Source organism: Chiloscyllium plagiosum, chromosome 40, assembly GCF_004010195.1.
Source record: "Chiloscyllium plagiosum isolate BGI_BamShark_2017 chromosome 40, ASM401019v2, whole genome shotgun sequence".
Lineage (NCBI taxonomy): Eukaryota > Metazoa > Chordata > Chondrichthyes > Orectolobiformes > Hemiscylliidae > Chiloscyllium > Chiloscyllium plagiosum.
In genome coordinates, this window is record NC_057749.1 from 2,579,222 (window position 1) to 2,605,034 (window position 25,813).

The 25,813-nt window shown below is 40.5% G+C and overlaps 1 protein-coding gene across 1 annotated transcript in view; it reads left to right on the forward strand.

Annotated features, from left to right (window-relative positions):
* Positions 1 to 25,813, forward strand: part of LOC122542423 (fibrillin-1-like) — a 598,619-nt gene that overhangs the window by 77,131 nt on the left and 495,675 nt on the right. Inside the window, exon 6 of the mRNA XM_043680114.1 lies at positions 14,913 to 15,110. Within this exon, the coding sequence (XP_043536049.1) occupies positions 14,913 to 15,110 (198 nt within the window). The remainder of the gene's footprint in view (positions 1 to 14,912; positions 15,111 to 25,813) is intronic.

Below are 25,813 nucleotides of genomic sequence, written 5' to 3' on the forward strand. Positions count from 1 at the left end.
AGAGTTTGGCTAAGGAGATTTAGGTGAAATGTGAGAAAAAACATTTTCACCCAGAGGGTAGTGGCAATCTGGAACTTGCTACCTATGATTGTGGTAAGGCATATACCCTTATAACATTTAAGAAGTATTTAGATATGCACAAGGCACTCAAAGCTGTAGGCCAAGTGCTGGAAAATGGGATTAGGATAGTTAGGTGGTTGCTTTTAACTGCCACAGACTTGATGGGCCACAGGGCTTTTTTCCTGTCCTGTAGACCTCCGTGACTCTAAATTAAATTGGGGTATAATTTAGAGAAGAAATTATTTTTTGTTGGTTTTAGCTGTAACTAGACACTGCCAATTCAGGATCTGATATAGGATCCTGAATTGTATTGCAATAATAATTCTAATAAGGCCTGACTACACCTTATCCATTAAAAAACTTTGTTTCAGAATAGAATATTTTGTCATAAGATAAAGTATGATTCTACTGAAGTTTCTTTCTGCTTCAGCAAGCATTTGAATAAAAAGATATCTGCACTTAACGTTCTGGCACTTCTGGCCATTGGACACTGTCTGAGTTCTTCTATCTGTGATTTGGTTTTGTTAGAGTACAGATTGTTGCTGCTTTGTACATTATTAGAAATGATTTCATTTTTTAAGCTGTTTTAACAGTGATGATATTGCATTTTTTGAAATAAAGCATTAACTTTTGTAACACATCATAGTTTTTAGTGTTCTATTGTAAAGTGAATTTGAAGGCATCTTGAATTAAAGGGAAATGTTAGTTTTCTATTTATATTGAGGCAGTTTCACTTGGATTTAATACAAATAATTCTGTCTTATCTGTTCTTATGATGTGTATAACTGTCCAATGAAATATTGACATTCTAGAAGGCTTGAATACAATGGCCTGATATTTACTGTGACCTAACATAAGAAATAAAAGCACAAATTGGCAATCTAACTCCTCAACTCTGCTTCACCATTTAATATGATCGTAACTTATCTCAACTTCAACTTCACTTTCCTACCTGATCGCCATTACTCTTTAACTAGTTAATAATTAAGAATCTATCTCTCTACTGCTTAGATTTATTCATTGTCTCAGCACCCTCTAGATTCTGGGTTGATGAATTGCATAGATTCATGATCCATTGAGAGAAGTAATTTCTCCTCATCTTAGTTTTAAATCTGCTACCCTTAGCCTTAAAACTATAACCTCTCATTTGGAAGGAACAACAGGAATAAAGATGTATGCACTCGATATCTCCATTGTCGATCTCCTTAGCATTTGAGCTCAGTTAGATCTCCTGTGATTCTTCTAAACCTTAGTGAGTCTAAGCCTAAACTGTTTAATCTGTCTTTGTTAGATAAGCCTTTGATCTCTGGAATTAATTTAGTGAACCTTCTCTGAACTGCTTCCGATATAATTACGTCCTTTTCCAAGTAAGGATACCATGACTGTACACAGTACTCGAGACGTGATCTCACCCACGCCTTGTACAGTTCAAACAGGGCTTTCCGTTTATACTCCATTTCTTAAGCAATAAATGTCAACCATGCCAAATTCCATTTCTTGTGCGTTGGTGGGGTGGGCAAATGGAGTTTTGACTCTAAGTGTGTGTCTTTATTTGTTCAAGCAGGTTTTTCACCCAAATGGCAGCCTAAAAGACAGATTTGGCTCCTTTTTGGGCAGAAGCCTTCCTTCTTAGGGAATGTTTTGGGAGTGGTCACAATCTAGGTGCAGGTCGAGGATCTGCAGCTGGGTAGTAGTGTAGTTGTGGAGGAGCATACCAACACTTCCTAAAAATGTGGGGTTGTGATAAACTTAAGGAAAAATTAAACCCAAAGAGTAGATTATATATGAGGCATGCAGTGTCATTAAGCAATTTAAATAGTCAACACATTTCTTGAGAACAAGTTGGTTGCCCGGATCATTAAAATTAAAATGTGAGTGATTGAGGTTGGACTGGAGGTTCACTGTGATTGGCGAAGGTTTAAACTGAATTGGCAAGGAATGGGCATCAGCATAAAAGAGTAAAGGGCAGCACAGTGGTTCAGTGGTTAGCACTGCTGCCTCACAGCACCAAGGACCTGGGTTTGATTCCAACCTCGGGAAACCGTGGAGTTTGCACATTCTTCCCATGTACTCTTCTTCCATGGCAAATATCGAGGCAATGAGGACATTTTATCAGGTGGGATGGTAATGGGTGGTAATCAACCTTGATTAAGTGCATAGTGGGAATGGTGATGGACAAACTACCTTCCATCAAATAAGGCCCTTGCGTGAGAAATTAATTACCTCTTGCTGCCATGCTACGTGGACCTGTCTTCACTTACAGGGAGTGATCATAACTTTGTTAAATTCCAAATTGTTACAGAAAAGGACAAAGATGAGTCTGAAATCAAAGTTTTTGACTCAGGTCAGGCTGACTTTAATAACACTGGATATGACTTGGCTAGAATAAACGGGGTCTACATACTTTCAGGTAAGTCTTCTCAGAACATTGGGATGCATTCAAGAAGGAATTATAGAGAGTAGAGAGCCAACATGTAGCAATAAAGAAAAAGGGTGGGGCCATCAAATCCTGAATGTCAAGGTTATATACAGCAATGAATTAAGAGAAAAGGTAAAGTTATAGTAGATCCCAAGGGCTCAAAACAGCAGAAGTCCTAGAGGAGTATAGAATATGTAAGGTTCAACTTAGAAGGGAGAGCAAGAGAGCTGCAAGTGGATATGAAAGGACACAGGTAAAATAAAGGAAAATCCTAAATTGCTTTACAGGTATTAGATTTAAATTTATTGTCACATGCAAATAAAAATACAGTGAAAAGTGTCTTTTCCTGTGTTATATAAATGTGTTGCAAAGTTCCTGCACCATATTGAAACACTGAATATAATGCAAGATTTTACTGCCATAGAGTTCATCTTTCTATACTCTTCTTGGTCCTCCTCCTCTGCTCGTCTAATTATTGCTTAACATTGGCTGGCGTCTCTGTAATAGGTGCTGGGCTCTTGATTATGTGTCTCCATTGCTGTCACAATCGTGACCGTTGTGCCCAAGTTGGCACCATCGGCCTGCGGATGTGCAAATTCCATACCTCTTGGTCCCCATCTGATGACCTCATTGGGGTCCTCTGCTCCATCAGGTGCCCAGGCTTAGCTGCAGACCAGCCTATGAGTCTGGCCAGGAGAGTCAACTTGTGACTTGTTCTTCACTTGCCTAGAGACCCTGGAATGGGATGGAGCAGGGTCTGGCTCATCCAGGCATTGCTGTTGCTGCTGCCACTGCAGGCCACCACCTTTATTTGCACTCTCTAGTTTTAAAGAAAAAGGAAAAAAAGAAAAAGAGCAAAAGCAAAAAGAAGAAAAGAGAAAAAGAGAAAGAAAGCAGACAAGAATAGACAAGCCCAAGGCTCAGACCTGCTACTCCACCGCTATCTTTCCATATGTATTAACTACAGGGTATATTAAGGGTAAAATGATAATAAGTGAAAGAGCAGGGTTCGTTAAGGAACACAGTGGTAATTTGTGCATTGGAACCAGAGGATTTATGGTTCTAAATGAATAGCTTGTGTCGATGGTCAGTAGTGAGAGGGACAATATGTTATAGAAATTGAGGAGAAAGGTCTGTGATAGCTTGGATATAGAAGAGGTTCTGAGTGGTCTGACAGGCTTATACATAGATAAATCTGCAGGGCCAGGTGAACTATATCCCAATGTTGCTATTGAGTGTGGCAAGGGACACTTGCAAAGATTGTCACTTCCTCTCTGGCCGCAGGAGAGGTGCCAGAGAAGTGGGTGACAGCCAATATGTTACCATTATTCAAGAAGGGAATAAGGAATAAACTGAGTCAGTTAAACCTCAGTGGTGAAGAAGCTATTGGAAACAATTCTCGGGACAGAATTAATATGCATTTGCAGAAGCAGGGGTTAATCATGGACAGTCAGCATAGTTTTGTTAAGAGATCCTACCTGTCCAACCTGATTGAATTTTTTAACGTGGTAATGACAGATATGTAGATGAGAGCAATGCTTTTGATATAGACTGCTTGGACTTCAACAAGGCTTTTGATAAGGTCCTGCATGGGAACTGATAGCAAAGGTACGAGTCTGTGGAATCCAAAGAAATTTGGCAAATTGGATACAGAATTGGTTGAGGGGCAGGAAGCAGACGGTAATGGTTTAGTGGTGTTTTGCCGATTGAAAGTCTGTGTTCAGTGGGATTCCATGGAAGGGATCAGTGTTGAGGCTGTTTCTGTTTGTAGTATATATAAATAATGTAAACTTGAATGTGGGAGGGTTGATCAGTATGTTTGCAGATGTTTCAAAAATTGGTGGGATGGTAGATAGTGAGGAGGATAGCTTCAGGAGAATAGAGATGGGGTAACCAGTGGCAAATGGAATTCAGTCTAGTTAAATGAGAAGTGATGCACTTGGGCAGAACAAACTAGGCAAGGGTATTAATACATGATGACTAGTAGGTCCTGGGAATCAGAGGGACCTTGGTGTGCATGAATGTATCAGGACAGATAGATAAAGAAGATATATGGGATACTTTTGCTTTTTTTAAGCTAAGGTATAGAATTTAAGATCAGGGAGGTTTTGCTGGAACTGTATAAAACTTTGGTTAGATCACGGCTAGATTATTGTGTGCAGTTCTGGAATCCACATCCAGATTATTGTGTGCCATCCTGGGAATCACCGAGAATCAGAGGGACCTTGGTGTGCATGAATGTATCAGAACAGGTAGATAAAATAAAGAAGATATATGGGATACTTGCTTTTATTAGCTAAGGTATAGAATTTAAGACCAGGGAGGTTATGCTGGAACTGTATAAAATGTTGGTTAGACCACACCTAGATTATTGTGTGCAGTTTTGGAATCCACATTATGGGATGGACGTGATAGCATGCGATTTACCAGGAGTGTTGCATAGGCTGGAGATTTTCAGTAATGAAGACTGATTGGTTAGACTGGGGTTGTTTTAGTCAGAGCAGAGAAGATTGAGAGCAAATGTGATTGAGTTGTATAAAATTATGAGGAGCATAGTTAGGATAGACAGGAAGACACTTCTTCCATTGATGAACAGTGACCAGAGACTTATTATTTGTTGGCATTATTAGCTCACTTCAAGACATCTCAAGGTATGATTGCTTCCAAATGTTGCAGAAGCAATCAACCTGACCGGAGTGTTGGCCAGATGGAAAGGCAACTGGAGTGAACCCAGCTGTTTCTCAAATTGCAGGAAATCATGGATGAGGATAGTGTAGTGTTTCTGAAGGAATTCTGACCAAAGCGTATTATTTGCTGAGAGTGATGGCAGTCCTACAAAGAGTATTTGTTGGTATGATTTTGAAGCAAGGTTTATGAATGTGCATAAAAATGAAGTTTTCCTTCATAGAAATGTAACAAATATGTTTTGACTGGCTAATAAATTTTGCACTGATACAACTAGGGATTGAGGCTTAGTTAGTTATTATTGTATTGTTTTACCTGATATAAAGTATATCTGATGAATTGCTATTGATGAAAACTATGTTAACCTGAGCACTTGATAATCCTGTATTTCATAACTGTACAGAATAGCAGGTACTGTTGGATTTTAGTGCTGCCCTAGCGACATTGTATTGTATTTGAAGAATATTGAACAGTCATCAAGTATGGCCTTTTAGAAATGAGGCATGTTAATGATAACTTTGATTTGCTGTGTCTGTTTTTGTGAATTTCAGTAGATTTTGGTAATGCCCAGCCCATTTTGAGTAAGCATGTGATCTTAAAAAGTATTTGCATCAGAACACTCAGATCAAATTTGAACCTAGATTTAACCATCATCCCTGATATCGGAAGTTACTTGAAGCTATACTTAAAGTTTGTTTCAGCTTCTGTTAGAGATTTTTCAAGTGGTGATCCTGTATTCACCTGCAACCAACATCTCTGTAAGGTGAAGCATTCAGCCTGTTTTAAAATGGAATCAAGCTACATATTAATTGGATTTGCTTTAAATTAAACAATTCTTGTGCAGTGTTTGCAAACCATACAGAATAATGGAACAGGCATAATAAAACCATTGTACACTTTCTAAAATGACAAATGTTAATTAGAGATAACTATTTCATATGAAACAGCATTTAGTGAACAATATCAATGAAACATCTAGACTTCTGAAACAGAAAGTTATTTTCTTTATTCTTTCATGGGCATAACTGGAAGGCAAATGTCCTTGAACGGAGTGCCTTGCTGGCAATTTCAGAATCACCCATATTGATATGCATCTGGATTTACTTGTAGGCCAGACTGGATAAGGTTGACAGATTTCCTTCCATGAGTGAACCAGGTGGGTTCCTATGACAGTTGATCGTGGTTTTGTGCTGTCTACTGAGACCATCTTTATATGCCAGATATATGAATTGAACTGATATTTCATTAGCTGTTCTGATGGAATTTGAACCAGTAAGCCCAGGCTATTAATCTGGACTCCTGGATTACTCATCCAATGATATTACCACTATGTCACTGCCTCTCCCTCTCCCATTAAGCTTTAAATTACAGGGAGTCCCCAGTCTGTGAATGGGTTTTACTTTTACTTAGTAAAATGCAACCTGCTTTAGTAATATGCAATATTCTTTCCAAATCAGAAGCCACATATATTCAGTTGATGTTAAATAGAAAATAGCAATGGAAAATATTTGAGTGCGTTCAGAGAATAGATAGTTGTGACTGCCCTAAACATAAAGCCACATTTAACCAACTATGCAACAGAAGGCCTTGCCAAATTGAAGTTAACCCAGGGATGTCTCTGCTGGTTGGAGTTACACCTATTGTTAAAGAAGATGGTAATGTAATGATTGTTAAAACTCAATAATCTCAGTCCTGGGAAGTAACTGCAGGAATTTCCGAGGCTAAACAATGTTCAGTTGCTTCATTAATGACCTTTTATCCATCAAATGGTCTGAAATGGGATATTTGCTTTTGCTTGCACTATGTTTAGCACCATTCACAACTCTTTCAGAGACTGAAGCTGTCCATGTCCAAATGCAGCAAGTCTAGACAACTTCTAGACTTGGGTTAACAAGCGGCAAGCAATATTTATGCCACAAAAGAGCCAGGCAATGATCATCTTCAACAAGAGAAAATCTCCCCATCTCCCCATGACATTCAATAGCATTATCATCGCTGACTACCCAGGGTTCATGTCACATTACAGGTGATCACCATTGGGAGCGACGCTCCTTCATCAGGTGATTGTGGAGGGCTCGATCGTAACACAGAATTTATAGCAAAAATTTGCAGTGTGATGTACATTCACACACACAGACAGACAAAGACCCACATGCACACATATATTTTGTGTGGTGAATTTATTTGGTACTTTCAGAGTTACATTGCACTTTGCTCAAAAACCACATACATTCATGTAGAACTCTGAGCTCAAAAACTGCATGAATTTATGTAAAACTCTGTTATCTCACTTTTTAGATTGGAATCAATCTAAACATCAGGTCATAGACAGAGGACACAGGGGGCTAACACCTTCAACATATTGTCTAGCTATCACCATTGTTAACAGCTAACCTGAGAATGCAACTTTAAAAAAAAGGGTTTTGTGATTTACACATGAAAGAAGTGAAACTATCACTGTTTTCTAACAGATGAAAGGCTTAACAATCAATTCTTCCATCTTGTATTTACATCCTCCCTGCATCTACCCTGCCTCGTACTGTTAGAATTTTAATAGTCTTATGACATTCTCCCTCATTTGTCTGAACTCCAGTGAATACAATCCTAAACATGTCATTTTCTCCTTATACATCAGTCCCGCCATCCCTGGAATCAGCCTGATAAACATTTGCTGCACTTCCTTCAGGGCAAGAGCATCCTTCTTCAGAAAAAGAGACCAAGACTGTATACAATATTCTAGGTACAGGATAGGTCTCACCAAAGCACTGTGTATCTGACTGCAACAGCACTTACCTGCCTCTGTACTTGAAACCTCTTGCAATGAAGGCCAACGTACCATTTGCCTTCTTTACCACCTGCTGTACCTGCATGCTGGTACACAAAGGGCACCCAGGTTCCGCTGCACACTCCCCTCTCCCAATTTATAGCCATTCAGGTAGTAATCTGCCTTCTTGTTTTTGCTTCCAAAGTGAAGCATTTATCAAAATTATACTGATCTGCCATTGGTTTGCCCACTTACCCAAGCTGTCCTGGCCATGCTGAAGGATCTCTACATCCTCTGCACAGTTCACCCTCCCACCCGACTTGGTATCATCTGCAAACTTTGTGATATTACCCCCTAAGAGTATCCAAATGGTAATATCTGATAGGGGGGGGGGGGGGGGGTGGTTACAAGGGACTTCAGCATTACTTTCCCTCCTCTGTTCTGCCTGTAGTCACCCATCCCCTTTCTACCTGTTCATTCTTTACCAGCAATGTGATTCCTTCACTGAACATGCTATCTGTGGCAGTCTGAGCTTTGCAGATGGCACATAGTGAGTTGAACCTACCATTCCAGCCTCAACATGCAGCTGGACATACTTCCTAAACAGATCGTTGCCAGGGACACTGGAAGAGATATCATGGAAGATCGGTTGAAACAGCAGTATGATATACTCAAAGATTTGGGTTGACCAGCAAAGTTAAATTTTGTGTATCAAAAAGGCAAAGCAGATTTTGTGACACTTTCTGTAAGACTCTGAAAGCAACAGTGGTAGAGAATATGAAGGAGCATTATTTAAAAAAAAACCTGAAAAAAAAATGAGAAAAATGTTGGAAGAATCATTTTGACAGTCTGTATGGAAAGATTTAAATACCTGACCTGCTTGAATCAGAAAAAGAGTTGATATTGATTTTGTATTATCTAGAAATGGAGAGTGAGATAGAAGCAGCAATAATGGGATCAAAACTGGATAAATGGCTGGATTAGATGAAAAAACTACAGAATTATTTAAAAACATGGAAAGAGCTTAACATTTATGTTTGTGGAGCTGTGCAAAGGTATTTGCCTACAAGGAGATTGCATTCACTATGTAGCTAAAAACAGGTTGATGTCTGGTTTTGGAAAAGAAGGTAGTATTGAGAATTCTAACAGAAGAATGGGTGTGAACAAATGGAGCTGCTTGAGAGAATCATCAGTTTAGATTCCAGGAAAGAAGTAGATGGAGTATTCTGAAGAGGTAGAAAAAAATCTAGAACAAACAGAAATGATGAGTAGCTAATGGGGAACCGGAACCGTGTGATTTTAAGAGGTATTTGACAAGGCTGTTGCTTATCATCAGTCTTCTCCAATATTTATGGAAAATTAATGAATCCAAAGGTCTCAAACATCGCAGGTCGCTATCTTTCATTCCATGTGATACAAGGAATGTTTGGAGGCACTAGAAACTGCAAAGGCTATGGACCGTGATAACATTCCGGCAATAGTAATGAAGATGTGTTCCAGACCTTGCCTTGCCCCTTGCCAAGCATTTCCAAATTATCTATCTGAAAATGTGGGAAGTTACCACATATGTCCTGTACACAAAGAGCAGGAAAAATCTAACCTGGTCATGTAACACCATATCATCTTCTTAATCATCAGTAAAGTGATGGAAGGTGTCATCAGCAGTACTATGAAGCAGCAGTTGCTTAGCAATAACCTGTTCAAATGACACTTAGGTTGGTTTCCTCCAGGGCTACTCAGTTCCTGTCCTCATTACAGCTTTTTTTTAAATTTGGGAAGAAGAAGGTGAACATTGGCAGGACCAATGCATGTCTCAAAGTCACCAAGAAATAGTTACATATAGAAGGAAGAGATCGAGAATAGGTACAAACATTTGAAATATTTTGATACATACTATCTGCAGATAGAAGATGCAACAAAGAAATAAGAACAAGGTAGTAGTGGAAAAGGCCATATTTGGTGAGCCATGATGTGGAGGTGCCAGTGTTGGACTGGGGTGGACAAAGTTAAAAATCTCACAACACCAGATTAAAGTCGATCAGGTTTATTTTGGTGTACGAGCTGTCAGAGCACTGCTCCTTCATCAGGTAACTAGTGAGGCAGGTTCATAAGATACAGAATTTATAGCAAAAGATCACAGTGTCATGCAATTAAAATGATATATTGAACAAACCTAGATAGCTGTTAACTCTTTTGTCTTTTAGAAAGGGTTGCAGGTTTCGGTTCATTAATATGTAAATCCCAGAACTTCTTTTAAGTCAATTCTCGAGATAACTTAAGATTTTATCAAAAAAAGGTGACATGTTAACTCAAACAATGTATTAAAGGTGTGAAGTTGGAGTATCCCAATCCTGAGTCTTTATCTGGATTGGCTGCGTGCATATTGTGTGCTTTTTAGAGCAAAAATAGAACGTATCTGCAAAAAAAGTTCTGCAAATGCACAGTCACCCCATAGACTTACGTTTGGGTATGTGTGCATGTGAGGGAGAGAGAGGGTGTGTGAGTGTGAATGTGTGTGAGAGAGCATGTGTTTGCGAGTGTGCATGCTTGATAGAGTATGTGAATGAGTATGACAGAGTATAAGCCTGTGAGAAAATGTGTGCATGGGGGTGAGTGTAGGGATTGTATCCGTGTGTGTGTGTCTGAGAGAGAGTGTATAGTATGAGAGAGGTTCTGCGTAAGTGTGTGTGTTTGTGTGAATGTATAGTTTAGTGGGGTCAACTGTAGTGTGACATGAATCCAAGGCCCTGGTTGAGGCCAACCTCATGGGTACCAAAATTGGCTATCAGCCTTTGCTCGGCCACTCTGCGTTGTTGCATATCATGAAGTCCACCTTGAAGGATGGTCACCTGAAGATCTGAGGCAGAATGTCCTTGACCACTGAAGTGTTCCCCGACTGGGAGGGAACATCCCTGTCTGGCTATTGTTGCATGGTGTCGTGTGACTCAGCTGATGTTGTCAGCGTTCTCATACGCTGCAGGCAAGGATACCTTGAGGTATGGTACATTGGCGAGACTAAGCAGACGCTACAACAATGGATGAATGGACACCACGCAACAATCGACAGACAGGGATGTTCCCTCCCAGTCGGGAAAGACTTCGGTCAGGGAAGTTCGGCCTTGGGTCTTTGGGTGATCATCCTCCAAGGTGGACTTCGAGGTATGCATCAATGCAGAGTGGCCGAGCAGAGACTGATAGCCAAATTCGGTGCCCATGAGGATGGCCTCAACTGGGACCTTGGGTTCATGTCACACTATAGGTGACACCATTACACTATACACTCTCACACACAAAGAACACATACACATACTCTTATATACAGTCACAGTCACAGTCACGTGGACCCTCTCTCATACACAGTCTCTCTCTCTCTCTGACAAATGCACATGCACCCCACATACTCTCACCCACGCACACATCCTGTCATATGCTTATACTCCATCACACTCACACACACGACCAAGCACGCACACATGCAAGCACACACGCAAACACACACTCTCTCACGCACAGTCGCGCACACACACACACACAATCTCTCTCTCTCTTTCTCTTTGTCTCTCTCTCTCTCTCTCTCACATCCATCTATGGGGTGAATTTGTATTTGCAGATACATTCACGCAACCTACAGGCAGTCAATCCAGGGAACATTTTATAAATTCCTATTTTGGACATAGAGCCGATACAGCTAAGATTGGATACAGACAGACTCTAAACTCATACCTTTAATGCATTGTCTGAGCTGAGATGGCATTTTTTAAAAAATAAAACCTTAAGTTATCTTGATAATGTGACTTAAAAGCAGTCTGGGATGTATGTATTAATGAAATATTAATATTAATAAAATCTGGAACCCAAATTTGAACAAAAGCTGTAATGAGGACAGGAAGTGAGTAGCCCTGGAGGAAACCAACCTAAGTGTCATTTGACCAGGTTATTGCTAAGCAATATATCATTTTAATTGCAAACTAGTGTGATCTTTTGCTATAAATTCTGTGTCTCACGATCCTGCCCCACTAGTTACCTGATGAAGGAGCAGCGCTCTGAAAGCTCGTACTTCCAAATAAACCTGTTGGACTATAACCTGATATTGTGTGACTTGTAACTTTGTATTTGCCAAGAACAGACTTAAATGGAAAGCTGAATAAACATTTTGAGAAGCAACTTCAAAAGAAATTGATTTGAAGTGTTTTGTATGGATCTTATGGAAAGAGGAGATATACTTGTTGAATAGCTTTTAAATGTATGTTTGGAAGAGAATGAACAGGGTTTGTTGGAGAGAAGTAACAAGATGAAATGTTGTGGAGTGTAAACAGTGAAAGAAATTTGTTGAATGTGATTAGGAAATTATTAGGAATAATTTGATTAGGGATAGTCAACATGGTTTTGTGAAGGGCAGGTCTTGCCTCACAAACCTTATTGCATTCTTTGAGAAGGTGACCAAACAGGTGGATGAGGGTAAAGCAATTGATGTGGTGTACATGGATTTCAGTAAAGCGTGTGATAAGGTTTCCCACGGTAGGCTGTTGCAGAAAATACAGAGGCATGATATTGAGGGTGATTTAGTGGTTTGAATCAGAAATTGGCTAGCTGTAAGAAGACAGAGGGTGGTGTTGATGGAAAATGTTCACCCTGGAGTTCAGTTACTAGTTGTGTACCCCAAAGATCTGTTTTGGGGCCACTGCTGTTTGTCATTTTTAGAAATGACCTGGATGAAGGCGTAGAAGAATGGGTTAGTAAATTTGCAGATAACACTAAAGTTGGTGGAGTTGTGAACCGTGCGGATCATCACAAAAGTTAGAGATTTAAACAAAGTAGTCAAAGGTTTACTGTTTACCTATCTAATAGACTCAGGTTAACAAAACACTGACCAGACTTCTGTACTTTCCTGTACTACCACAGGAAAACAAAATATGAATCATCGACTTAAACTTTCCTAGATGACTCTCTAGCGCCGTTTCTAAACCCTATATGCATGCAGACATTTACACACAAACAAACAAACAAATATTAGGAGTGGAGAAAAAAGACTAGAATAATAGTTCAGTAGCACTAGCCTACAGGATTTGATCAGGTATCCTTTTCACTTCCCAAGTTCTTCCAATTCTAAGATTCTTATTCTTCCCAAATCCTTTACTACAAACACAGGGCAGTTGGCACATTAATTGTTCAGTCTTTCAGTCACTGTGAGAAGGCTTACAGCAAAAGGTGAGAAAGAATCTTCCAGGTTTTGGAACAGCCCTTTCTCTATTACAGTTTGGATGCTCTGTCCATGTATTATTCACACATAGTGTTTACCTGCCCAGGAGACAGTCAGAGGGTTGTTGTCATTATCATTATTTGGAGATGGCGGTGTTGGACTGTGTGTACAAAGTTAAAAATCACACAACACCAGGTTATAGTCCAACAGGTTTAATTGGGAGCACACTCGGTTTCGGAGCGACACTCCTCCACTATCACCTGATGAAGGAGTGTCACTCCGAAAGCTAGTGCGCTCCAAATTAAACCTGTTGGACTATAACCTGGCGTTGTGTGATTTTTAACTTTGTCATTATCATTGTCAGTGATATTGTCTATCACTTCCTTCCATGGGGATGGTAATTTGTTAGATTGTATTTGTCCTGCTTTTAATGAAAAAGACAACCTGGTCAATTTTCCTTGTTGACTGGAATATGACAATATTTTAGAATTAATGGAGCAGCATAGCTAGGGGAATGGCTAGCTCTAGAGTCCTATATGTTTGGGTGCATGTATTGCTCATTCTCCCTTATCTCTGAGAAGTTGGTGGTAAACTACCTACTTGAACCTTGAATAGGGATGGCATATAGAGGGAAATGTGCTAAAATGTTGCCAAGGTCAACAGTATCTAGTGCATTCAGCTTTTTCCTGAAGTCGCATTAAGTGAATCAAATTGTCTAAAGGTTGGCATTGTCATGCTGGGACAGTTCTCCTTGAAAAAAGTTGCAAATACATCAGCCTAGTTTCTTTTACTGATTTGTGGGTCTGTCCTTTTATTGAGGATGAGAATGTTATGAAGCACCTCCTACATGCTGGACCATGGGATTTACAGATTGGGGTTGAATGCAAGTCATCTTATGCTGGTGCCTCAAAGGTGCCCAGATCTGAGCTGCTGCACCTGTTCCGAATCTATCCAATTTAATATAGTGCTAGTGCCACAACCTGATGTGTTACTTTGAAGACTGGGCTTTGTCCCGACAAGGTCTGCAAAATGGTCACTTCTACTACTATTGTTATTGGTAGGTAGATTAATGAGCAAAAACCCAAGTAGAGCTTTCCTTTTTGTTGATTCCCTTACCACTTGCCACAGGCTAAGCCTGGTAGAAATGTTGCTCATTAATTCATGATTTTGGACAGTACTTATGTCACTAAGCCACTCTCGGTGATGAACCTCAAAGACCCCATCCAGGCTTTTTAAAAAAATACTTTTGTGTTATGTGGGTATCGTTGGCAAGGCCAGCATCAATTGACCTGACCCACTGGGGTAATGCGCTGGAAATCAAATCCCACTTTCTCAGAGTTATCAGAAAAGCTAAAGATTTACACACACGCATGCGCACACCCACTTGTGGCACCCACACGCATTGATAAGGTGTGGCATGTATTTTCTGCATGGCACACCATTTCCCATTCGGTATATGAAATAGATGGGCTGTTAATTGTTTGGCTGCTTTGCCTAGGTTTGTACCTTTGGAACTGTACTCCTTAGGATAAGTGGAGAGTTTTTCATCATACTGTGGACCTACCTTGCAGATAATGGGCAGGTATCGAGGAGTCAGGAAATTAGTTGCTCAGTGGAAATTCCAAATCTACAACTTGCCTTTGTAGCCGCAATACCTTTATGCCTTGTTCAGTTCAACTTCTTGAGAGTGATACCCAGGATGCTGTTAGTAAAATGCTGATGCTCATTGAATGCCAAATGGCAGGTGAGGTGAATCGACTGTAATGGTACATTTTGTATTTCAGATTACAGAACTGGACCATGTTTCACATCAGTAGAAAAACAGATGTGCCAAGGACAATTGACTGGCATTGTCTGTACCAAAATCCTTTGTTGTGCAACAGTTGGACGAGCCTGGGGGCATCCATGTGAGATGTGTCCCGCCCAACCACAACCATGTCGTCGTGGTTTTATTCCAAATATTAAAACAGGAGCTTGTCAAGGTAAGAAATTAATCACATAGAATTTTTCAAATGTAATTAAAAATCATGTTTAATTAACTTCTGTTGTTTCGTAAATACAAGATGAAAGCAATCTTAAAGAGATTATTCATCCTTAGGGCATGGTTCCCTAAATTTGCCACAGATTGGCTATTGTCAGTTGGAGTAAAAACCAGAAATCGTTTGATCACAGTGCTTGAATGTATACAATATTTTAGTGAACCAAATGCTAAGACCATAGAACAGTACAGCACAATATAGGCCCTTCGGCCCTCACTGTTGTGACGAGCATTTATCGTAATGAAGATCAGCCTAACCTACGCACTCTCAATTTACTGCCGTCCATTTGCTTGTCCTGCAGTCGCTTAAATGTCCCTAATGTCTCTGACTCTACTACCACCACTGGCATTGCATTCCAAGCATCCACCACTCTTTGCGTAATGAACCTACCTCTGACATTTCCCCTATGCCTTCCTCCAATCACCTTAAAATTATGACCCCTTGTTACTGTCATTTCTGCTGTGGGAAAAGTCTCTGGCTATTTACTCTATCTATGTCTCTCATTACCTTGCAAATCTCGATCAAGTCGCCTCTCTTCCTCCTCCTCTACAGTGTGAAAAGCCCTAACTCACTCGATCTCTCTTCATACGACAAGCCCTCTGATCCAGACAGCATCCTGGGAGATCTGCTGTGCACCCTGTCCACACCATCTATATCCTTCCTATAATGAGGCGACCAGAACTTGACACAATATTTTAAGTGTAGTCTGACCAGGATTTTGTAGAGCTGCAGCAAAACCTTGCGGCTCTTAAACTCAATCCTCCTGTTAATGAAAGTCAAAACGCCGTATGCTTTCTTAACAACCCTAACAACTTGGGTGGCAACTTTGAGGGATCTATGTAGGTAGACCCCAAGATCCCGCTGTTCCTCCACAGTGCCAAGAATCCGGTCTTTAACCCTGTATTCCGCATTCAAATTCAACCTTCCAAAATGAAGCATTTATCCAGGTTGAACTCCATCTGCCACTTCTCAGCTCAGCTCTACATCGTATCAATATCTTGTTGTAGCTTGCAACAGCCCTCAACACTATCTACAACACCACTGAACTTTGTGTCGTCAGCAAACTTACTAATCAACCCTTCCACTTCTTCATCCAAGTCATTTGTAAAACCTACAAAAAGCAGAGGCCCAAGAACAGATCCCTGCGAGACAGCACTGGTCACCGATTTCCAGGCGAAATACTTCCCATTCATTACCACTCGCTGTCTTCTTTCAGCCAGCCAATTCTATATCCAGACAGCCACATTTCCCTGTATCCCATATCTCCTAACTTTCTGTATGAATTTACTGTGGGGAACCTTATCAAATGCCTTATTGAAATCCATATACACCACATGTACTGCTCAACCTTCAACAACTTTGTCGTCACATTCTCAAAGAGCTCAGTAAGGTTTGTGAGGCACGACCTGCCCCTCACAAAATCATGCTTTAATCCTTTAATTGTTACCTTTTAATTGTTCTGCTGCTTGTTCATTAAAAACAACTGATAGAAACATTTTTGAATGTTTGCAGGTTTTTAGCCAAAGTCGACCAAGTTTTAAATAGTTATTTATGTAATATATTAAACATGCACTTCAGATGTAACATATCTTTTGCATTTTTATAAAATATATAACATTAGTAAAACGTAACATTAGGAATAAAGTAAGACAAACTAATAGCACTACTTAATCATATTGTAACAGGAAGGTCAAAAATGAAATTTCCCTGGAGGAGCTTATGATTAGTCACCTTTAGAAACAATTCTTTTGAATAGTGTTTAGAAACATGACTCTTTCACTATCATGTTTATGAAAAGTGGCAGATTTGAATATTTGGTAAAATTACAGAAATGGATAGTTGTAGTAATAGGAGGCTAGAGATGAAATGCACCTTGAGAGATGTTACAGGGGGTAAGATTTTTAAATTTCTGAGCACAGATTGTTATCTGGAGAGATGTGAACTGTAGAGACCAGATTGTTCCAGTTTCAACAGAACGTGGCCTTGTTAGGTTTGTTTACTAGAGTTGTTGAAAAGGATATACATGGTAAGCTAATTTGGCAGAGAGATGGGGTAACAAGGTATGGCATTCGAAAGATGAAATGGGAACAAAGGATTAATAGAGATCAGTAGCACTTAGAGAAACAAATAGGAGATTATTAGGTAAAGTCAGACTAAGAAAGTTTAAGATTGATTTACTATGCATGTATGTAAATGCAAAGAACAAGGTAAATAAGGACAATGACAAATAGCCTTATGGGAGTATTGCATTCTGGTGATTGAGGTGACATGGTTCATAGTTGGGCAGGACTGTTTGGAATGTATTCTTGGATATAAGAGGTTTAAGGGAAATAGGATAGTAGCATTATTTGTGAATGAGAATATTATATTGCTGGAGGGAGAGGTTGTCCTGGAGGAATCAAAGACAGAATCCATTTGGTTAGTGTAGTGATTGTAACAAGGTCAACCAGAATATGAGTTCCCTGATTGGTGCTGTTAACTTGATCTAATAAGGGAGCCTGGCTCATCGCAACAGTTGTCTTTGTGTTGGGGGTATGCATTTCTGTCATTATTTGGGAAGCTTGACTTGTTTAAGCCTGCTGTTGAAAATTTGGCCCAGTATGTGGAAAGAATGCATTACTTGTTCCAGGCAAACAACATTGTGGCAGATGAAAGACAACAAGTAATTCTCCTGACAGCTTGTGGACCCACAGCTTTTTTGGTTATGAGGAGCCAAAAGGTTCCTGAGGCATAGATACTAAAGCCTTTCAAGAGTTGACGATGTAGTTAAGGAATATTATGACACAAATCCTCCTCTCATCTTGAAATGCTATTGGTTTTATTCAGCAGTTCAAGAACCAGGGAATTGCTGTCGAGATTTTTGTCAAGGTTAAGATGACTGGCAGAGGCATGTGACTTTGGTTTAACCGTTAATGAGATGCTGAGGGACCATTTCGTATGTGGGATTAATGATGTAACTATGCAAAAGTGCCTCCGAGCTGAAGCCCAACTAGATTTCAAACAGGCGGTACAACTGATTCTGTCATTAGAAAATGTGGCAAGTGGAGCATATGAGTACAGGGTATGCCAGTGGAAGTGGACAACCTTGCCAGGCCAGCTGAGCCTGCAGGACAGCACTGAATAAAGATAATTACATAGCCTCAGTCAAGACATACACTGAACAGAGGAACTTGCAGTAAAATTCCAACACAAAACCTAGGCCAAAGGGTTAACATTTTCTTCAAGAGCCAGATTAGCAAGCCACTCCTTTGCTGCAGTTGCTGCCGGTATGCAGACTCAAGATAGCAAAGGAGTCCCACTAGGCCTGAATTGAGTAACAGAACGAATAGGCCAGTATCCAGGAGTGTGAACACTCCTTAAAGCCCATCTACATCTGGCTTGGAACAGTTAAATTGCTTAGCAACATCCAAATCAGACCAATCACAATAAACGTTGTGTTAAATAATCGCCCAATTTTGATGGATATTGATACCTGCTTGGCCTTATCACAGATTACCAAGCCAGTCTTTAACTACATTTGCCGTGGACTCCAACCCTTAAAATATGCATAACACCTCAGCTAGACTGAGAACCTACATCAGGGAACCTTTACAGATTAAAGGCACAATTTCGGTTCCAGTCTCAAATGAGAAGCAGCTTGTTTAGTTACTAGTGATTGTAGTAAAAGGCTCGGGCCCAAGCCTGATGGGGCAAAATTGGTTGAGAAAGATTCACCTTGATTGGCTCAACATTTTTCAATTAGAAAACGGCTGCCTGAGTGAAATCCTAGTTAAATATCTGAAAGATTTTCAGGAAGGTCTGGAGACTAACAAAGGAGCCAAGGCCACTTTGCATTTTGACCAGAAAGCAATTCCACAATTCTGCAAGGCCCGCACAGTGCCATTTGTCTTATGTGCAGAAGTAGAGGCAGAAATCAAAAGGTTGGAAAGTGAAGGAATCATCAAACCAGTACAGTTTGCAGAATTGGCACCATTGGTCATTCCGATTGTGAAGCCTAACAGGTTGGTTTACCTTTGTGGGGATCTTAAACAAACAGTAAACCGCTTCTTGCAGCTGGATAAATACCCAATGCCATGCAAGATGGACTTATACGCAAAGCTAGTTGGGGTTGGCTGTCCTTCCCAAAGCGAACTGCATATTTGCAATTGCAGTTAGATTAAGATTCCCAGATTATGCTACAGTTAATACCCGCTATGATTAGTATCAATATACGAAACTGCCCCTTGGGGTATCATCAGCCTTTGCCATTTTTCAGCAGTCAATGGAGAACATCCTACTGCAGGTCGCCATTTATCTGGATGGCATGCTAATAATGGTGAAGACTATTAAAGAGCACTTAAAGAACTTAGACATAGTCCTTAGATGTTTCTCCAAGTCAGACACATGCCTTAGAAGGGAAAAAAGTGTGTTCCAGGCACCCCAAGTAACCTATTGGGCTACAGAATCAACAAGACCAGCTTACACACAATGGAAGGTAAATTGAGGATGATCAAAGATGACCCGGCTCCCACATCTGTGCTGGAGCTTAGGTCTTTCCTTGGATTGGCGAAGTATGACAGAAAGTTCATACACCTGCTGTTGAAAAAGGGTCAGCCTTGAAACTGATTATGTAACCAAGACATATCCTTTAGGGAAGTGAAGAAGCAGCTAGCATCATCTAAATTGTTGGCAAATTATGATCCCAAGCGAGACCTAGTCCTGACATACGATGCCTCCCCTAACGACATCGGGGAAGTCAAAAGTGAGGACTGCAGGTGCTGGCAATCAGAGTCTAAAGAGTGGTATTGGAAAAGCACAGCAGGTCAGGCAGCATCCGAGGAGCAGGAAAATCGATGTTTTGGGCAAAAGTCCTTCATCAGGAAATCACTTTTGCCGATATCGGGGTAGTGTTGGTTCACAGATGGTCCAATGGAGAGGAATGTCCAATAGCGTATGCTTTGCAGACTTTGGCTGATACAAAGCGCAAGTACGTCTGGATAGAGAAGGAAGGTTTGGTGATCATCTATGGTGTGAGAAAGTTCCAGCAAAATCTTTATAAATGTAAATTTGTAATAGGAACATACCACAAACCCCTGCTAGGACTACGCAAAGAGGACGCAAAAGTGAGGACTGCAGATGCTTTTGCCCAAAATGTCGATTTTCCTGCTTCTCGGGTGCTGCCTGACCGGCTGTGCTTTTCCAGCACCACTCTAATCCAGACTTTACGCAAAGAGGAGAAGGCCACACTGCCTACAGCTTCAGTTCTAATTCAGCAGTGGGCTTTCATTCTAAGTGCGCACAACTACAAGTTGAAACATTGTCTGGGAGGCCAAATAGCAAATGCAGACACCTTGAGCTGCCTCTCACAATCAGATATACTGGAAGAGTCTGTTCTGGTTTTAAACTTTCTCGGCATCCTTCCAGTCACCACTGACAATATCAGACTGTGGATGCAAAAAGGTGCAGTCCTGGCAAAACTAAAACAAGAGGAAGCAAAGGGACCATCACAACTAAAATTGAAACCTTACTGGACCAGATCGCCAAAGAGGACGGTATTTCATTATGGGGAGCAAGAGTAATTGTCCCAAACAAAGATCGCTGCCAGATACTGGCTGAACTCCCCTAGGGTTGTCCAGGGTGTCCAAGATAAAACTGTTGGTGAGAAGTTATGTCTGGTGGCCAGGATTGGATGCAGACATAGCTGTGTTGGTAGGTAGTGCCCAGAGAGCCAGCAAGGACAACAGTTCCTGCCAGCAGCTCCTCCATATTCATGGGAATGGCTGAGTAAACCCTGCACTCGGTTACACTTCGACTCTGCGGGTCTTTTCACGGTCATTATTGATGCCCATTCAATATGGTTAGACATACATAAAGTTAATTTGTCAAAGACAGGATGACAATACGTGGGCTCCCAGAAGTGTGGATCACAAACAACAGGCCATCATTTACCAGCAAAGAATTTGAGTATTTCCTAAATGGCTTTCAACATAAGGACAGCTCCATACCGTCCGTTGTCCAATGGTCTGGTGGAAAATGCAGTCCAAATTTGAAGGCAGACTGATAGAAACAGCCTACGACTTCGCATGATACTCAGTTCCTTTGATTATTGGATCACCTCTCATGCAACTACAGAGATAGCTCCAGCTGAATTGCTAATGGGGAGAAGAGTCCACACCAGGTTTATTCCTTGATCAGACTGGGAAGATGAAACAATATCAGGAATGGCAATGCCAGATTCAGGACTCCTGTCAGCATCAGATACCATTTACTTCAGGGGATGAGGTTTGGTGCCGAAATCATGGAAGTGGCCTGCAAGGGGAAGAGGCATCATCAGCGTGAGGTCAGGTCCCATGAAGTACAAAGTTTAGGTAGAAGAGGCGATTCTGAACGAGCACGTTGACCATTTGAAAGATGCAAACTCACTAACTGGCCAGAAGGTCAACAGCGAGAGGGCACTAGTTTAAAATGATTGTCAGAAGAACTAAGCGACATGGCAGGGTTGTTAGCAATGCCAGAAAGGTATGCAGTCTATTCACTTTGCTTTCAAAAGGAAAAATCTATCTAAAGAAGAGAGAATAAAGTTTAGCTCAATTGTTTTTGCAAAATGCTGGCGAAGCTCAATGGAGTAAATTGCATCTGTCTATAATTGTAACTGTCCTATGATGCATTAGCACCCATTAGAAGCAATCAAGCTAATTTAAGAACTGAAAATCTGACTACTGCAGCAGATGGAAAACCAACTGAACAGAGTAAAATTTTTCCTTCATTGCTGAATATATAAAGGTTTGTTTTCTTTTTTTGTTTTTTTTTCATTTTCTGTAGCATTTAAATTCTCATAATACATGTTGACAGGATAATCAGATGGTAAGAAGATTGATGAGGGCAGAGCAGTAGACTATTATAAAGTCTTTGACAAGGTTCTATATGATGGACTGATTAGTAAAGTTAGATTACATGGGATTCAGAGAAAACTTGCCATTTGGACACAAAATTGGCCATCCAGTAGGAGATAGAGGGTGAGTAGTGGAGAGTTGTTTATGCCTGGAAGACTATGACCAGTGGTGTTCTGTAGGGATCGGAGCGGAGTCCAGTGCTGTTTGTCATTTATATAAACAATTTGGATGAGAATATAGGAAGATTGGTTAGTATGTTTGTGGATCACACCAAATTTGTTGTTATAGGGGATGATGAGGAAGGTTATATATGATTACAAAGGATCTTGATCAATTGGGCTAATCGGCTAAGGAGTGGCAAATGGAGTTTATTTGAGATAAATGCGAGATATTGCATTTAGGTAAAACAAGCAAAGACAGGGCTTACACAGTTAATAGTAGGGCCCTAAGGACTGTTGTAGAACAGAGACCTAGGGGTTCAGATACATAGTTAATTGAAAATTGCTTTGCAGGTAGACAGACTGGTTAAGAAAGCATTTAGCACATTTGCTTTCATTGCTCAATGTTGAGTATAGGAGTTGGGACATATTGTTGTTTTGTACTGTATGCTGATGAGTTTACTTTTGAAGAACTCTGTAAATTCTGATCACCCTGCTTTAGGAAAGATAGTATTAAATTGGAGAGGGTGCAGAAAAAATTTACAAATATATTGTTGTGACTGAACGATTTGAGCTATATGGAGAAGCTGGATAAGTTGGGACTTTTTTCGCTGGAGCATAGGAGGTTGAAGAGTAACACTACAGGGGTTTTATGAAATCATGAGGAGCGTGGATAAGGTGAAAAGCAAAGGTCTTTTTTCCAGGGTTGGGGAGTTTAAAACTAGACGGCATTGGTTTAAGGTGAGAGGAGAAAGATTTAATAAAGGACCTAAGGGGCAATTTTTAACACAGAGGCTGGTTCATACGTGGAATGAACTGACAGAGGAAGTGGTAGATGCAGGCACAGTTACAACATATAAAAGACACTTGGACAGGTACATGAATATGAAAGGTTTAGAGGGATATGGGCCAAATGCAGGCAAATGGGATTAGCTTAGTTTGGGAAATTTGGTCAGCTTGGGCAAGTTGGACCGAAAAATCTGTTTCTGTGCTGTATGACTCTATGACTCTACTTTTATATAATTCACCATTTAAAAGATTTCAAAACACAGTAAATACAGTATTCCATCTGTTCTTACAGAGTTTGCTTCTCTCACATCGATAAGTTTAATTTAAATGTTTCTTTTAATTCTTGGTCTTGAAAGTTTGACCCTTTGCTTAAATATTTACACAACAGAACCTATACTTTCTCAATTTCAAATAACTCCTTCAGAGTCCTAACCAAATACATCAAGCCAAACCCTTACACCGAAGTAACCTATTTCGAAATTCACTGAACCAAGTCCTTAGAACATAGCACAGTACAAGTCATTTGGCCCTTGATGCTGTGCTGACCTTTCATCCTACTCTCAGATCAAACTAACCTACATACCCTGCATTTTACTTTCATCCATGTGCCTATCCAAGAGTTGCTTGAATGTCCCTCATGTATCTGTCCCAACTACCATTCCACGCACCCATCACTCTCTGTGTAAAAAACCTACCTCCGACATCTCTCCTAAACCTTCCTCCAATCATCTTAGAATGATGATAGCCATTTCCACCCTGGCAAAAAGTCTCTGGCTATCCACTCTATCTATTCCTCAAATCATTTTGTACACCTCTATCATTTTCTGATTCAGTATGTGGATGAGCCGAAGGTGCAAAACTTGACCTACTCTTGGGAAATAAGGCAGGCCAGGTGACTGAGGTGTCAGTGGGGGAGCACTTCGCATGGCCAGTGACCGTAATTCTATTAGTTTTAAAATAGTGATGGAAAAGGATAGACTGGATCGAAAAGTTAAAGTTCTAAATTGGAGGAAAGCCAATTTTGACAGTATTAGGCAAGAATTTTCAAAAGCTGATTGGGGCAGATGTTCGTAGGTAAAGGGATGGCTGGAAATTGGGAAGTCTTCAAAAATGAGATAATGAGAGTCCAGAAACAGTATATCCCTGTTAGAGTGAAAGGAAAGGTTGGTAGGTGTAGGGAATGCTGGATGACGAGAGAAATTGAGGTTTTAGTTAAGAAAAAGAAGGAAGCATATATCAGTTATGGACAGCAGAGATTGAGTGAATCGTGAGAAGTGTATAAAGGCAGTAGAGGTATACTTAAGAGGGAAATCAGGAGGGCAAAAAGGGGACATGAGATAGCTTTGGCAAATAGGGTTAAGGAGAATCCAAAGGGATTTTATAAATGACAAAAGGGTAACGAGGGAGAAAATAGGGCCCCTCAAAGATCAGCAAGGCAGCCTATGTGTGGAACCGCAGGAGATGGGGCAGATACTAAACAAGTATTTTGCATCAGTGTTGACTGTGAAGAAGGATATGGAAATATAGAATGTGGGTAAATAGATGGTGACATCTTAAAAAATATCCATATTACAGAGGAGGAGGTGCTGGACATCTTCAAAAGAAGCATAAAGGTAAATAACTCCCCAGAACCTGATCAGGTGTACCCTAGAAGTCTGTGGGAAGCTAGCAAAATGATTGCTGGGCCCCTTGCTGAGATAGTCATAGGTGAGGTGCTAGAAGACTGGAGGTTGGCTATCCTGGTGCCACTATTTAAGAAAGATGGTAAGGACAAGCCAGGGAGCGATAGACCAGTGAGCCTGACATTGGTGATGAGCAAGTTGTTGGAGGGAATCCTGAGGGACAGGATTTCCATGTATTTGGAAAGTCAAGGACTGATTAGGAATAGTCAGCATGGCTTTGTATTTGGGAAATTATGTCTCACGAATTTGATTGAGTTTTTGAAGAAGTAACAAAGAAGATTGATGAGGGCAGAGCGGTGGACATGATCTATTATGGACTTCAGTAAGGCATTCGACAAGGTTCCTCATGGGATACTGGTTAGCAAGATTAGGTTTCATGGAATACTTGGATACAGAACATGCTTGAAGTTAGAAGACAAAGGCTGGTGGTGGAGGGTTGCTTTTCACACTAGCGGCCTGTGACTAGTGCTGTGCCACAAGGATTGGTGCTGGGTCCACTGCTTTTTATCACTTATATGAATGATTTGGATGTGAACCTGGAAGGTTTAATTAGTAAGTTTGCAGACACCAAAATTGGAGGTGTCGTGGACAGCGTAGAAAGCTACCTCAATACAACTGATCAAATGGGCCAATGGGCTGAGGAGTGGCAGATGGAGTTTAATTTAGATAAATGCAAGGTGCAGCATTTTGGAAAAGCAAATCCAAGCAGGACTTACACACTTAATGATAAGTTCCTGGGGAATGTTGCTGAACAAAGATACCTTGGAGTGCAGGTTCATAGTTCCTTGAAGTGGAGTCGTAGGTAGATGGATAATGAAGAAGGCATTCTGTATGCTTTCCTTTATTGATCAGAGCATTGAGTACAGGAGTTGGGAGGTCATGTTGTGGCTGTACAGGACATTGGTTAGGCTACTTTTGGAATACTGTGGGCAATTCTGGTCTCCCTCCTATTGAAAGGATGTTGTGAAATTTGGAAGGGTTAAGAAAATATTATAAGGATGTTGCCAGGGTTAGAGGATTTGAGATATAGGGAGACCTGAATAGGCTGGGGCTGTTTTCCCTGGAGCATCGGAGGTTGAGGGATGATCTTATAGAGGTTTATAAAGTCATGAAAGTCATGGATAGGATAAATAAACAAGGTCTTT